The sequence below is a fragment of the Lycorma delicatula genome, chromosome 2, assembly GCF_047948215.1.
Source record: "Lycorma delicatula isolate Av1 chromosome 2, ASM4794821v1, whole genome shotgun sequence".
In the NCBI taxonomy this organism is placed as follows: Eukaryota; Metazoa; Arthropoda; class Insecta; order Hemiptera; family Fulgoridae; genus Lycorma; species Lycorma delicatula.
Window position 1 is genome coordinate 114599879 of NC_134456.1, and position 14827 is coordinate 114614705.

At 30.5% G+C, this 14827-nt stretch overlaps 1 protein-coding gene across 1 annotated transcript in view; it reads left to right on the top strand.

Annotated features, from left to right (window-relative positions):
• The window catches only part of LOC142320235 (uncharacterized), a 52513-nt gene extending 38328 nt beyond the window's left edge, over positions 1-14185 (top strand). Inside the window, exons 4-7 of the mRNA XM_075357936.1 lie at positions 4557-4741; positions 8774-8959; positions 11144-11590; positions 14055-14185. Of these exons, the coding sequence (XP_075214051.1) occupies positions 4557-4741; positions 8774-8959; positions 11144-11590; positions 14055-14120 (884 nt within the window). The 3' untranslated portion in view covers positions 14121-14185. The remainder of the gene's footprint in view (positions 1-4556; positions 4742-8773; positions 8960-11143; positions 11591-14054) is intronic.
• The last annotated feature ends 642 nt before the right edge of the window (positions 14186-14827 follow it).

The window sequence follows — 14827 nt, forward strand, 5'->3', positions numbered from 1 at the left end:
CTGATATTAAAAAGGAAAAATTACTGGAGAAAATTCTGAAGAAGCAAGGTCATGAAATTTTTATTACGAGAGTATTATTCATACAATAACTTTATTATATATTATATAGATCACATCAGGGATGGAAGAATTGCTACTACACATTAAAAAAAAGGAACTCCTTCAACTTTCATCTGGAAGGAGCAAAGGAAACTATGTAAAACTGATCTGAGCTGAACTATGCACTGCTAGATTACAAATAATAAAAAGAAGTGTTCATAGTCTTTATTATAAATAAAAATAGTTGACACAACTATGTGAAGATAATAAGTAAATTAGGATCAATTTTAAAAAGTAATAATTACTTCTAATTAGTATTATTTAGCTGGCCTCCATGGCGCGAGTGATAGCGTCTCGGCCTTTCATCCAGGAGTCCCAGGTTTAAATCACAGTCAAGCATGGCATTTTCACACGCTACAAAAATTGTCATTCATCTCATTCTCTGAAGTAATACCTAATGGTGGTCCTGGAGATAAAAAAAATTAGTATTTTTAAAAAAATCATGTAATTTTATTTCTAGTGAAAGGAAATATTTTAATTTAATTTTAAATAATTTTTTTGAATTACTCATAGGCCAAAGTACTAAACTTTTTAATACATAAATAGTTGACCAGCTTTAGGAACAAATTATTTTTGGAAAATGAACTATTTTTTTCATTTTTAAATATGAGAACAATTGAAAATGTCTAAACTTTTAATTTACTGAAAATCAGCTGAATAGAATCATATTTAATCATTAACCAATAAGAAAATTATAAATTAAAAAATTTAATACATTAACCAAAAATGTGAGGAACTGAACAAAGTATCAATTTTTCAACCAGTATATAGGTAAAAGAAATCACTACATACAAGAGTTTACCTTATTGAGAATGAAGAATGACAATAACATAAAAGTCAAAGTAAACAATGTTTAATCAAGTTCATGAAACGTTTCATAGTGCTTTTCTTCAATGGTTGATGCAGTACTTATTGTCCAGTGATTCAGAAATCTACTGAAATATGAAAACACTTAGTGCAAAACCAAATTAAAATGCTAAAGATTACTGATTGATAAAAAATAAATGAATTTTAATTCTGATTTAGAAAAAATGAATGAACTAGATAAAAAATTTAATTAAAAGTAGATGGCTCTAAGATGAATTTAGTTTGAGCGCAACTTAATGGCTCTCCAGTGCAATTAAGATGCTACATACCAGACAACAAACGATCCATACCTATCCTGCAGAAATTTTTCAGCATGTATCATCTGCTGAGCTTGAATTGTAATGCTGCAATTACCTGCCGTAAAATAATTGCAATCACCTGCATCCCTCAGTAGAATTATTTTTTCCTTACCACTGGGGTTGATCCTGCACCAAAGCATTGCACAGCCTCAGCAGATGTCATATCCTCTAACCCCCGAGGTAGCTCTGTGAGATCCGGCTATGCCGTACACCATGTTGGCCGAGACTCAGTCCTCTAACTGGTGCCCCCTACCCCATGAGGGGGCTCCAGCCAGGACTCTGGTCTTTTCATTGCCTTTGCCTTTAACTGGTGCCATCTGGTGAGAGAGGGCTCCAGCCAGGACTAAGTCTTTAGTTTCCCAGAGCAAGAGGGGTTCTTGGTCACTCATCAAAGATGGCCCACCTCAGTGAGCCATCTTCTCCTGAGCAAGGTTTGCTCTTGATGTCCCTACCTATCATATGCCATACCACTCCCTAGCATTCCAATCTTCAGTTGTGAGAATCCTTGTTGCTAATTTCAAAACTCCCACTGTCTCCTTCCAGTAAGCATATATTCACAAGTCAGTTCAGGGGTAGCCAAGTCAACCCCAGAGTCTGTTGGACAACATCCCACCTATTACTCAGGAGATTCTCATTTACCAAAGCATAGGAGGTAGACCTCAAAATCCTCATGTCCAGTCAAAAGCTGGGAAAGATACCTACCTCACCAGAGCCTCTTTGCACCCAGCAGAACTACTTAAGACACAGCAACAATTCTGTACATCTGGTAACCTAAACCTCTTATACAGGAGGAATACCTCAACAGCCCAAACAGTAGTTTTGACACCCAGTCAAAAGTAGCCATGAGTTGGGGAAAAAAGAGTGAGTACCATTGTCCATTCTAGCTAAAATCAAAGTGAACTTCCATGGCTACTCAAGATACCTTGGACAACTCTCCCAACATTTAACGGTGTTTCTTTGAGAACAACAGATTTTTTTTGGAACAAACCTTTACATATACCTGGTTGGGAACAAACATTTTTCGAAATCACTGAACTAACATTGATACAAGAGCTGTATCTAAGCTTAAATCAACAACTGTTGGAATAACCCAGCTTCAAGCTACCGAAATTTAGACCACGGCCAGGGCTTTAGGTATTTCAAATTATTATATAATATTGAACTTAATGAATGAATAGTTATTAAGGATTGAGACTCACACTCAGAAACTTCATTTTTATGGTCGTATAAGAATGATTTCAATGGCAATACCCTAAAGGTTCCTCAAATTATTGTTTGTTTAACTGCTGATTTTCAAATGAAGGATCTGATGTTCAAATCCTAGTAAAAATTAGTTGCTTTTATATGGATTTGGATACTAAACAGTGAATACCAGTGTACTTCGGTGGTTGGAGTTCATTTAACCACAAACTCAGGAATGGTGGACATGAGTCTGTACAAGAGTTCATTTCAAGTACATGTCATACATCCTCATCTCATTGATCCAGAGAGGGTTGCATATTGTTGACTAGTGAACAGATTACAATGTACACTTGGAAAAAAAAATTACTGTCAACAATGGCTAACACTCTACCTGCCTTAACTGAAACCCTAGTAAAATTATAAAGTCCTCCCACCCAAATTGAAGAAAAGCAAGACTGCAAAATAACCTGAAGTGCTGTCATCACTGTAAAGCTTTTAAAAATTTAAACAGTTATTAATTTTGGCAAATCATCACTAAGATTAATATTAACACTTCAGCAACATAGTTGATACTCTGTGTTTTTTTTTCCGGTCTTTTCATTAAAGATCGGACTGTAATATTATTCAGGCAAAAACTGAAGATTTTCTCTCTTTATCTGAAAAGTTTAAAAAATTTTTTAACTAAACCTGTGAAGGGAAGTTTGATTTAGCTCCAAAAAAAATTTAGATACATGTCAACTTAACTTCTGAAGCTTTGGTTTAAGAGTTGTAACACGATGAAATAAGTTACTAAAGCACTCTAAGCAATTAAAATATTACTTACCTGATGTCATATAATACAGAACTTAGTAATCAACATATATTAATCTACACTTTTTCAAAAATTCTGTCATCTGATTAAAATAACACACTTTAGTAGTACTGTATTTTACACTTTAGGAAGCCTAGCTTTATCCAATAAGACTTTTAGCCCACGTTCACTATTGGGTTTACGGTTCGGCCACCAGATAAGAAATAGTCTCCAGGTCATCAGCAAGCTCCTCCACCATAAGAATACACTGGTTCATGTATGCAAAAACCTAACAGGAGCCAACTATCACAGGAGCCAACAACCACAGATCCCAAAATGAGGAAAAAGAGTCAAAAATAAAGAAAAGGGGGCGAGTAGTAAAAATGAATGAAAGGAAAATCTACCTGCAAGGGAACTAAAGTATGAGGCAATCTTACCCAGTAGAATATTCAAGATCCTCTCTAACTTGCAGGTACCACCCCTCCCATTAAATATTAAATGTTTTTAAAAGATTAAATACTTTTACCCAAGCAGGGGTTACACACATTTAATAAAATATTTTGTGTTGCTAAGCTTAACCATTATGTAACAACAAAAACTACTTCTCCAGAAATTACAGATTCATCATACTACAGTTCAACCTCCTAAAGGATCAACTTTGCCTATCCCCAAATGCAGAAGTAGCCCAATAGTCCAGGAAGTATCTGTTTTAAAATTGGCATATTTGGACTTTTTCTATATGATCGCTAATTTTTGCTTTATGCAAAAATTAGTTAATTAGGATGCAGGTGGTCACATGTATTAATAGATAGGAAATTTAGTTGTAATTAGTTTGGACTTAGAAATGATACACAAGAGAAAATTTTCATGGAAAGGTAGCTTGTTGTTCTAAATACCATACTTTCTTGCCCTAAGAAATTTGTATCCACAAGAATTACCTAAAACTGAATTCATCTTAAATTTTACTTTCATAAATAAAATTTTTGTTAGTTACTTCATGATATTTTTAGTTTTTTTTACAAAACATAATAATCATTTCAGTTAAATTCTAGAGTAAGATCGTACATGTTTGAGCAATAATCTTTCTAATTAAAAATCTGACAGAGTTTTGTTTATTAAAAAGTAATTCACAGAATAAAGAATATTACAAAAACTATTCGTTTTACTGGATGACTATTATGAGCAACAGCTTTTTAATAGATGAATTTAACATTAAGAATACTTCTGAATCAGAGAAACATTTAATAATTGCTTACTTTATTGTATCATGTTGATCCTTTTATATATACTTAATAAGTTTTTTACTAATTTAATACAAGTTTCAGCTCATCATATCATTTTAGTGACAGAAATCAGGGAACTAGCTGAAAATCAAGTGTTGAAGAATTTATTGGTATTAGATCTTGAAGATAATAATATAAAAGATCTAGATCATATTGTAGACCTTTTGCATAATGTAACACCTGTTCTTTGTGCACTTACCTTACAAGGGAATCCATGTTCAGTGAGTATAATGCTTTAATTGTTGTAGATTTAGAACAACTACAACCCATAAAATTAAAGTTGTTAATTGTTAGTTAACGGAATAATCATAATCAAAACAAATAATTAATCAACGATTGATTTTAATTGGAATGAGCACTGAGATCAGTTTGCTACTGTCAGTCCACTTAACTAGCCCATTGTCACCACCATCATTACCTGCTAAATATATTATCATTCTTTCCTTCTTTTTCTGATTAGCCTTCGGAACCACCATAAGTTATTACTTCAGAGGATGAATGAGGATGATATGTATGAATGTAAATGAAGTGTGTAGTCTTGTACAGTCTCAGGTCAACAATTCCTGAGCTGTATGGTTAATTGAAACCCAACCACCAAAGAACACCATCCACAATCTAGTATATCATTCTTTCTAGTTTCCTCGTAAAAAGTTCTTTGGGGTGAACAAACTGAGTTGACATTCAGAACTAATTAGGCCTATGCCCCTAAAAACATTCTATCCAGAGCCATTCACCAGCAACTGAGTTTAATAAAATAATGCCATATAAATACAACTAAAATTGACTGTGATCAATGAAGTCTCTAAACAAGTAAAGTTTAAATACTCATCAGAGGGCCAATGAATCAAATATGAATAAAAATATATCTTCAAAATGTATTAAACTTTCATTCATTTTTATTAAAAATAAAAAAAAAAAATCCAATAATCATAAAGTTTGAACTGGGTCATTAATAACCTTTAATAAAATATAGAATGTTGTCATACTGATCAACAAATGCAAAAGAAATTAGAGAGAAAAACTAAAATCAGTACATGCAGATCACATAATTGATACAGCAATATTCAACTTAGAACAAGATTAAATAATGTGAAAAATTTTTAATACAAATTTTTTTAAGGCTTCATTTATAAATCTAAAGCTTTAGTAATTTTCACAACAAAAAAATTTTGTAAACCGATAAACATAATTTCTGGTTATGATAATCAATATTCCATAAGGGATATCTTGCTTAGACATCAAATTGTTAGAGAAATATATCAGTAGCCAGTTCATACTTAATAGTTACAAGACACTGAAAATTTTCAGTTACTGCATTATAAAAATAACAGATTTCAGTTGTCTAGAAGAGCAAATTTATCAAAAAAATGCTGTCTTATATGGAATATCCATATGGTAATAACCAAGAAGGCATAATCTTTGATGTATATAGTTTTTAAAACTTTCAGTTTGGTGTAAGTTGAATTAATTGTAAAACATAATGTTGAGTTATATAGTCTATATCCAGTTTTGGAATAAATAGTGAAGTCTAGAACACCTACCTCATTAGTGATACCAGTTTATTTATAAATTTACCATTGAAACCAAAGAAGAATTTTAACAATTGTTCTGACATAATGAAAAAAGAATTGTGGGTTGACTTTGTTGTGACCTAAAAGTTATGATGCATTATCAGAAAGGTACTTGGATTAGATTTATTTTTATAAAATAATAATGTTTGCACAATTTTAAAATGACTTCAATGTAACTTCCAAAACATCCCTTCCAAAATAACACTCTTAACTCGTTCCATTACACAAAACGGTTTTTAAATCATCTTCACGAATAGTGAATCTTTTATTGGGCTCTGAATTACCTTTACAACATCCATAACTATTTTCTTTTATTTAAAATTTTATTTTCTGAAAAAGAAAAAATTTTGTTCATGGAACAAAATTTGGTGAATAAGATACTAATCAGAACTATAATAGTTGTGCAGAAGGAAACTAATGTCCAAGTTTTGATGCATGTTCAGGTACATTGTAATGGAGTAAATACTTGGTAAAACTACAGAGTGATTTTTTAGTCATGTTACCCTGTTAATGTCTAGTCATTTTTTTCTAAGAAAGGGAAATTTTGTTTTGTGACACAAAGTTGGTAGTGCTACTCAACCGGTATAGATACAGCAGAGTGAGTTGATTTTCCTTGAGCTGTGTAAACTTTTGTGCCGTTTCCGGTCGTGTTACCAACAGAATGTCTTTTACCATAGAACAACGAGTTTTCATTCTTGAACAATATTTTGCTACGAAATCATACGCGAGTGTAAAATAATCATTTCAAATTAAATTTGTTGGTGTTCCTCCACCAGAAAAAATGTCAATTTCTAGGCTAGCAAACCGATTTCGAGAGACAGGTAGTGTTTGCAACAGAAAACGTAGTGGTCGACCAACTCGCTTGACAGATGACGTTTCAGAGAATGTGAAAACAAGATTGCTCAATTCTCCATGGAAAAGTTTACGAAAACTTTCCATGCAAGTTGGTTTGTCATAATTGAGTGTTAAGAAAGCTGCTAAAAAATTGAAATTGTATACGTATTGCATACGATTAGTCTAAGAGCTTCAGCCTCCAGATTTAAACAAGTGATTGCAATATTGCCATTGGTTTAGGTCTCTCGTAAATGACAACGGAATCAAATTTTTAAACACAGTATTCTTTAGTGATGAAGCTTGGATCCATCTCGATGGTTATGTGAACAGTCAAAACTATCGAATTTGGGCGGTTGAAAATCCTAACGCTCTACAAGACAAATCTTTGCATCCTGAAAAAATTGGTGTGTAGTGTGCGATATCTCGTCATCGTATAGTCGGACCCATATTCTTTGAACAGACAGTAAACGGTGAAGTATACAGGAATATTGTACACCAATTTGTGTCCCTCCTGGAACCTCAAGAACAGTATTGCTGGTTTCAGCAAGTTGGCGCTACATGCCACACATCTCGAGAACCATGGATTTTCTGCAAGAGTTCTTTGATGATCGAATAATAAGCAAGGGCTTATGGCCTCCAAGGTCCCCAGACCTCACATCTCCTGACTACTTTTTGTGGGGCTATATTAAGTCCGAGGCCTTCAAAAACAATCCTCACACTATTGATAAACTTAGTCAATATTACAGACTTAATCACGAATATTTCCAATGCAACTCTTAAAAAGGTTTCTGCTAATATGCTGAAAAGAGTCCATGCATGTATAACCGCAAGGGGTGGGGGCATTTTGAGCATATTCTTTAACAATTATGTAAGTAATAGCTTTTTATTAAATCTCTTTTGTAAGTATCAAATACATTTTTTTATTCCACCTAAATTTCCCTTTCTTAAATTACATTTAAAATTGGGTAACAGGATTAAAAAATCACTCTGTACTTCCCATTCTCAAGGCTATTAGTTAACAAAATAGAGCCTTCACACTGCAGAACTTGGCGGTAGCAATCCTTGATAATTAATTTAAGGTCCATATGCATGATGAAAAATTCCCTTTTAATTAAAACAAAAGTTATCATCTTCACATGCTCTCATGCTTTTTTGAGTTTGGGAAAGTTTTAGGTCTTTCCCTGTAAAGACCTGCATCTTATAATTAAGGTCGTACCTGTACACTTTTAATTCATCCAGTTATGATTAGTTTTAACATTTTTTAAATTTTCAATATGTTCTCAATTATGTCACAAACAGCTGAAACTCAAGTCTCTTTGGCACAGATTTAACAGAGGGGGTCCCATTAATATAAGCTACTTGTTCATAAGAATTGTCTGACCTGAAAGTTACATTGAAGTCAAATAACTCAAGCATTTATGACTATGGATCTATGATTTTCTAACACATTTGCATGAACAAGTTCAATATTTTTATTTATTCTGAGCTACAAACCATTTATTATGACAACTTTCATAATCTTTTTCAAATAATTTTCCAAATAAATTATTTATTATTTCAAGTTTGAATCTTACCCTGTTCACAAAGTTTTTGAGAAAAGTTTGATGCAAATTCACTTTTAAACTTTATCTAATACAAAAAAAAGCAAATACTTAGATTTAGAAGCTAAATCACAGTAAACAAGGCAGATTACAAGTACCACAGATACAACCCATAGAACATACACAACTGCTTACAAACCTTTGCTGACTCTACTTTCAGTTGTCATTTCTAATTTGCTTTGAACTTTTCTCGTTATTTTTAATGATAAAAATAAGCAATTTATTATTTGGTTAAATTCTGTTTCAGTACATGCCAATCTATTTTTATAAAATTATTAAAAAATTACCGAAGTTAATGATTCTTGATGAAGAAGATGTTACTGATTATAATTTCAACCAACCAGAGATAACAGATGAGTTAAATCCTGGTATTTCAATCTCTTGCTGGCGTTTAATTAAAATAAAACAACCCGAAAAAAAAAAATTGAATAAGGTAAAATATAAGTTGTAACATTTTTTTAAGGCATATACATTTAATCCTCAATTTCACTTATTTATACTAACAAATATTTAAAATATATATTGTTATTATGAACAACCAAATTCTACCAGCAGTTACCACAAAAGACATAACAAACACATATAACTCATTACTCAAATTAATGAATAAGCATACAGATTTATTCAAGTTATGTCATGTTCAAGTTAAAATCATATAATTCATGGACTAAAGAAATAGCAATTAAAGTTGTGTTACCGCCGAAATAGTTATAGACAACCCTCACAAGTTTTCTTAAAAATAATGTAGGTATTGTTAAGAATAATAATATGACCAGAGCCAAAAATGTCACAGCTATCTTAAACAATAGCCAACTGTTATCCTAAGCTTGCCAAACTCATGCCAGGTACACTTGTAAGGAATGAAACAATTTTCCACTTTCTTCTTTACTAAACCATATTTATTGCTACACATCAATAACACACTGATAAACAAAATTTTTGTTTCCTAACATGTGATACATGATTTTAATCTGTTTTTTGATGATGAAAACAAATATGAACTCAGAATCTTTCAATCAGCCACCATTTTTGAAAAACATTTAAATTTTAATTAAAGGATTTTTTCATTTTTCAACATATAGTTAGTATTTTAAGCTCCTATATTGAATTTTGTTAGCCAATTTTTATTGTAACATAATTTGTAAAAGAAATAAACAATAATAGACAAAGAATTAAATCATATCATAGTCACATATTATGACATTATATCTAATACTGAAGAGTGAGCCTTCATGGACAAGATTAATCATGTCTGTCAGGTCAAAACATGTAGCTGAAAACACAGCTGTGTTGTTTGTATTAAGCACTAGATTTAGGAATGAATTAATTTTGTTCAGCCTCATTGCTGTCTTAAGTTTGTTAACAGTGCAGTGTCATAATGCCTTGAAATTGTGTAAATGATGTGGATGGCTTTTGTAATTTAAGTGGTGAGTATACCGTAAAATAAAAAAAACCTTTAATTAAAAAACATATCATTTGTACTTTCAGTGTAAGATTGGTGATGAATAAGACATGGATTCCTCATATAGTATGCACTAACTGATCTGTATATTTAAGAGGATGGCTGAAAGATACACGATAGGCTTTGACATTTGGTGAACCTATGATCTGATGTGAACCAAAGGATCATGTAACCGACTTTTGTTTAACAAGTGTGTCTGGAATTTCTAAAAAATCTAAACATACTGTAAAATATCCTTCATTGTAATCTGCAATCAGGCCTGCACCTCACAGTGAAATTATTCCAGTTCCTGAGCCACCTGTGAATGTATGTTTCAAAAGCAGCGATGAAGAATCAGGCAGTACTGAAGAAGGCAATGATAATTAACTATTTCAACAAATAGTGATAAGATAGATTTTAAAGTACTACAGACAGAACAAAACATTATTCAAAAAAAGACAAAACAAATTAACTCATCCAATAATTTAATTTAATTATTCACAGAGTTATTTTTAACCTTTTCAGGAGTCTGCAAAATTGTGACTATAGAGTTCCCATATCATATGATATTCTACTGAATTTCTTATTGGGCATTCCAAACATTTGTATTGTTAAATTAGCAACTATTAATTCACTGTACTGAATTCTAATGGATACATTTGTTACCCCAGTTGATGGTGCTAATTATCCATCACTGCTGTTATTGACATCAAACAACCCTTTTTTTCTATATATGCTGTTCAGTAGTAGCTTAACCTAAGCTGTTATTTATTTTCAGTAAAATTGTTTATGTATTGTTATAAATCTGTTAATAAATTGTGTTAATATCTTATCATTATTAATTTCACAATATCAGAAGACAGTGACTGTATAACTTTGTTCAAACCTTTTTAATAATTAATTTTTTTCATTATTTTATATTCTAATAATTTTTTAATATAATAATTGAATTTCTTTTATTGTACAATATTTTGGATAATCTTTATTTCTTACTCTCCAAGATAAGTTTATATGTGAAAATCATCACTATCTCAGACTTCTTATACAAACATAACATATAACTCGCCCACTAATCATAAGGTTGACAAAATATTGAAAAAAAATGTTAAAAATTAAATTTAAGAAAAAATATATCATTCAAAATGTATTAACAATCTCCTTCATATTTTTTAACAGAAAATTCAAGACACATTTCATATAGAAGTAGAAACTTTATTATTAGATGAAGGTTTAAGAAACTGGCAGGAAAAAAAGATACAAAAGAGCATTTTAAGTGAAATGCCAATAGAAGAGGAAGAGGATATTTTAGTGACAAAACCAGAAGATGGTGAACAAACCAACCAGCCTCCAAAAATTTTGGCAAAGAGTTCTAAATCAAAAACTCCAAAAAAGAAATTAAAAGAACCCTCACCACCTGATGTACATGAATTAATGCTCCAAGATATACTGAGAAATGATAAACAATTACCAGGGGTGACCAAATTTGAATCTGATAAAATGCCATGGTCAGATATTATTGTATATAAAGAACCAACTATACAGTTGTTTATTCCAAATAAAAACTTAGAACTTTTAAGAGATACTTTTAGAAGTCAGATTATAATAAGAGTTGTACATGTTAAGGTATGTTATTTATTTCAGATGTCACCTTCTCTGCTCATAAATATAATTATTTTTATTGACTGCACTAAGTATCACTTATCATGATAGCTAGATGGATAAATGCTACCATCATTTTGTTTATAATACTTAAGTATAACACTTAATTTAAAAAAGTACTGCAAATACTTATCAGGCCCAGTCCCAATCAATCCTGTGCAAGACAGCTAAATTCATTGTGATGGCCAGTTGGGGCTAGGACTTATGGAGGTAATAGCGTACTTTATTATTCACTTTGGTAGTGACACATTCAAATCCTAGGAAAGCTATAATCTGCTCAAATCATCTCATTTTTCAGCCTGATTCTGTGAATGGTGGCTTCTTCTGATGGTAGTAGTAGGTTTCAGCCTTGATTATGTTCCTGTAGTTAGCCGCTCATCTACCTTATAGTGAGTTGAATGGAGTTGAATGATATAAAGGTATCGTGAGGCCTACAAAGATGACATATGTCACTGCATTTGTCAGGTTTTGTATTGTGGGAGGAAGTGAAGATATCATGTACAACAGTATGTAGATTTTGTTGATCCAATCATGGATCGTTTGATTGAGGTATTGTTAATTTACATAGAGAAACCTACAACAGTGTAATATTCCACTCATACAACAGATGTTATTATAATTAGGCATGCTTAAATGATAAAAAAAGATAAATTTAAAATACTCGCACGTCCTTTGGCTAGTCATTCAATACAATGTTACATAATAAAAGAGATCAGAACTTTACATAGGAAGGAAAAAGATTATTGCAAATTTATAATAAATTTAACAATGTTTAAAGAAAATTTAAAACAATTTTATACAAGAATTTATATATATTAAAAAAATTATAAACAAGCAAATAAAACTTTAAAAACAATGATTCAGCTTAATTTATTGAAATTACGGGTGAATTGTGATAATTTTTATTTTAAATGTGGATTCCTTGAATGCATTAGAAAAGAAGTTAAGGTATTTATGTAAATACTAATGCATATTCATTCAAGCTGCTTTTTATACTATGTATGAATGTTATAGAAAGAAAAGTCAAAGATGATTATAAAAAAGAACATTTATTTAAAAAAAATTAAAACAAAGAAATAAGAATTATTAAATAAAACATTCAGTTATCTTTAAAATTAAATAAAAAAAATTTACATCAAATAACTGTAGGCTCACTTATTAGGACTGCTGAAATGAAAGGAAATTACAGCAGAGAAAAGTAGGAAAAGCAAACAAAAATTTAATATAATCCAATAATACAGGCACAGAAAATAAAGACAAAATTCATTAATTATATTTATATTGCTCTGGTGAATTAAAATCTTGGGTAGAAAAAGTGCACTGTCTGCTAAGAGAGAAATTCAATTTAAGAATTAAGATGTTAATATGGAAAAAGTTAGTACACCAGATCCTAATAATTTTGGTAATTCGATAACAAAATTGTTAATGAACTACCTACTAATCTGTTACGTAGAATTGAGGTAATTCAATCCATTCATAATTAAAAATGCACAACTACCTAATCATTAGCATCCCAAAGTAATATCTCTCTAAAAGGTAAGAGCTTTTTTGTAATGATTTCTCTTAAGAGAAATCAGAAACTTTTCAATCAAATCAGAAATAATGACTAAGAGAAATGATCTGCTTCTTCCTCTTTTTTTTAACCTCCAGGACCACTGTTTAGGTATTGCTTTAGAGGATGAGATGAGTTGTAGCGTGTGTGAAAATGCCATGCCTGACCCGGATTCAAACCCGGGACTGGAGTCATGATCTGCTTAGAAAATCTCTCTAAGAGATCAGGCTCTTTGATGGTTTACATTTCATTTATTTTGTAATTATTTCACTGCATATGGTCACAAAAACAATTTTAATTTCTCAGAAAATCTTTTTCTCATTGATCAGTATTGTAATATGAAATATTACAAAATATGAGGTAATATGTTAGAAAGAAAAAAGAAACTTTGTTAGCTAATTATTCAAAGTTTATTAATTACAGTTGTAGAAATAACCATAACTATCAAAATTATAAAGGAATACATATATACAATAAAATAAATAAAACAGATAATTAGATAATTATAAAACACAGGTATCTAGATCTTAAAAAAAACACAACATAATTGTTATCCTTGTATAGCTATTCAAGATAATAAAAAAAGGCCTTAAAAACTTCCTTTTCTTTTAGTAGACCATCTTAGACCAAAACACATAATTACAACATATAAAATACAATACTACCTTTAAAATTACGTTAAGTTTTAAGAAGTTCAGCATAAGAAATGTAAAAATATAGTTCTAAAACGAATTAGTTCTAAAATGAATTTGCATACTAAAATTGCTTTCACATAAAAAATAACTTGATTTCATAAATAGTACAATAAAGAAAAAGTAGAATAAATAAAAAAAATAAGTCAAATAATGCAATTATTACTTATTTAAACATTTTCAGGCATTGTCATCAACAAAAAAGACACATAAAACCAAGTCAATAAAAGAATCGGAACCAGTAAGTTAATAAATTTCTACAAAAATTATATAAAAAAGAGGATTTTTTTAATAAATCAAGTTATAACATAGAAAAAAGTATTTTTTTTTAATTTCAACTCCTTTTTCCTTATTTTAGTAATATTTAAAGTATAAATGAATACTGATATTTAGAAATAAAAATGAGATCTCCTGCTGCGGGACAGGTAGCTGTGAAAACCAAAAGAATTGTCTGCATGAAAGGTAGCAGTTGTTTTCTCTTGCATTCCCATCTACCCTATTTACAATGTCACATTTTATAGTCTACAGTAAACAGCAATTATTTTAGCCATAATATGTAATAAAAAAATATAACAAAACTTGTTTTTCTTCGCAGGGAAATAAAATCTGTATTGACAAACTATAAAAAAATAGCTAAATTGCGCAATCTCCAGTTCTCATTAAAAGTATCTGCAAATTAAAAAATTTTAAGTTTTTGTAACCATCCATATTTTTGTGATAAATGAACATTAAAAAACTGATATATTAATTTCTAGAAGTAAAAAAATTAAAAATACACTTTAGAATACATTTTTTTTTAAATGTTGATTTGAACAAAAAAATAAATATTATACATAAAAAATGTAACATAATATTGAGTTGTATTTACTAGTTATAATTTCTTAAAAACTAGTCTGGAATAGCACGGTCTACAAAGTAGAGTTTTCATATTTCTGCAATGTACTGAAACCTTAGTTC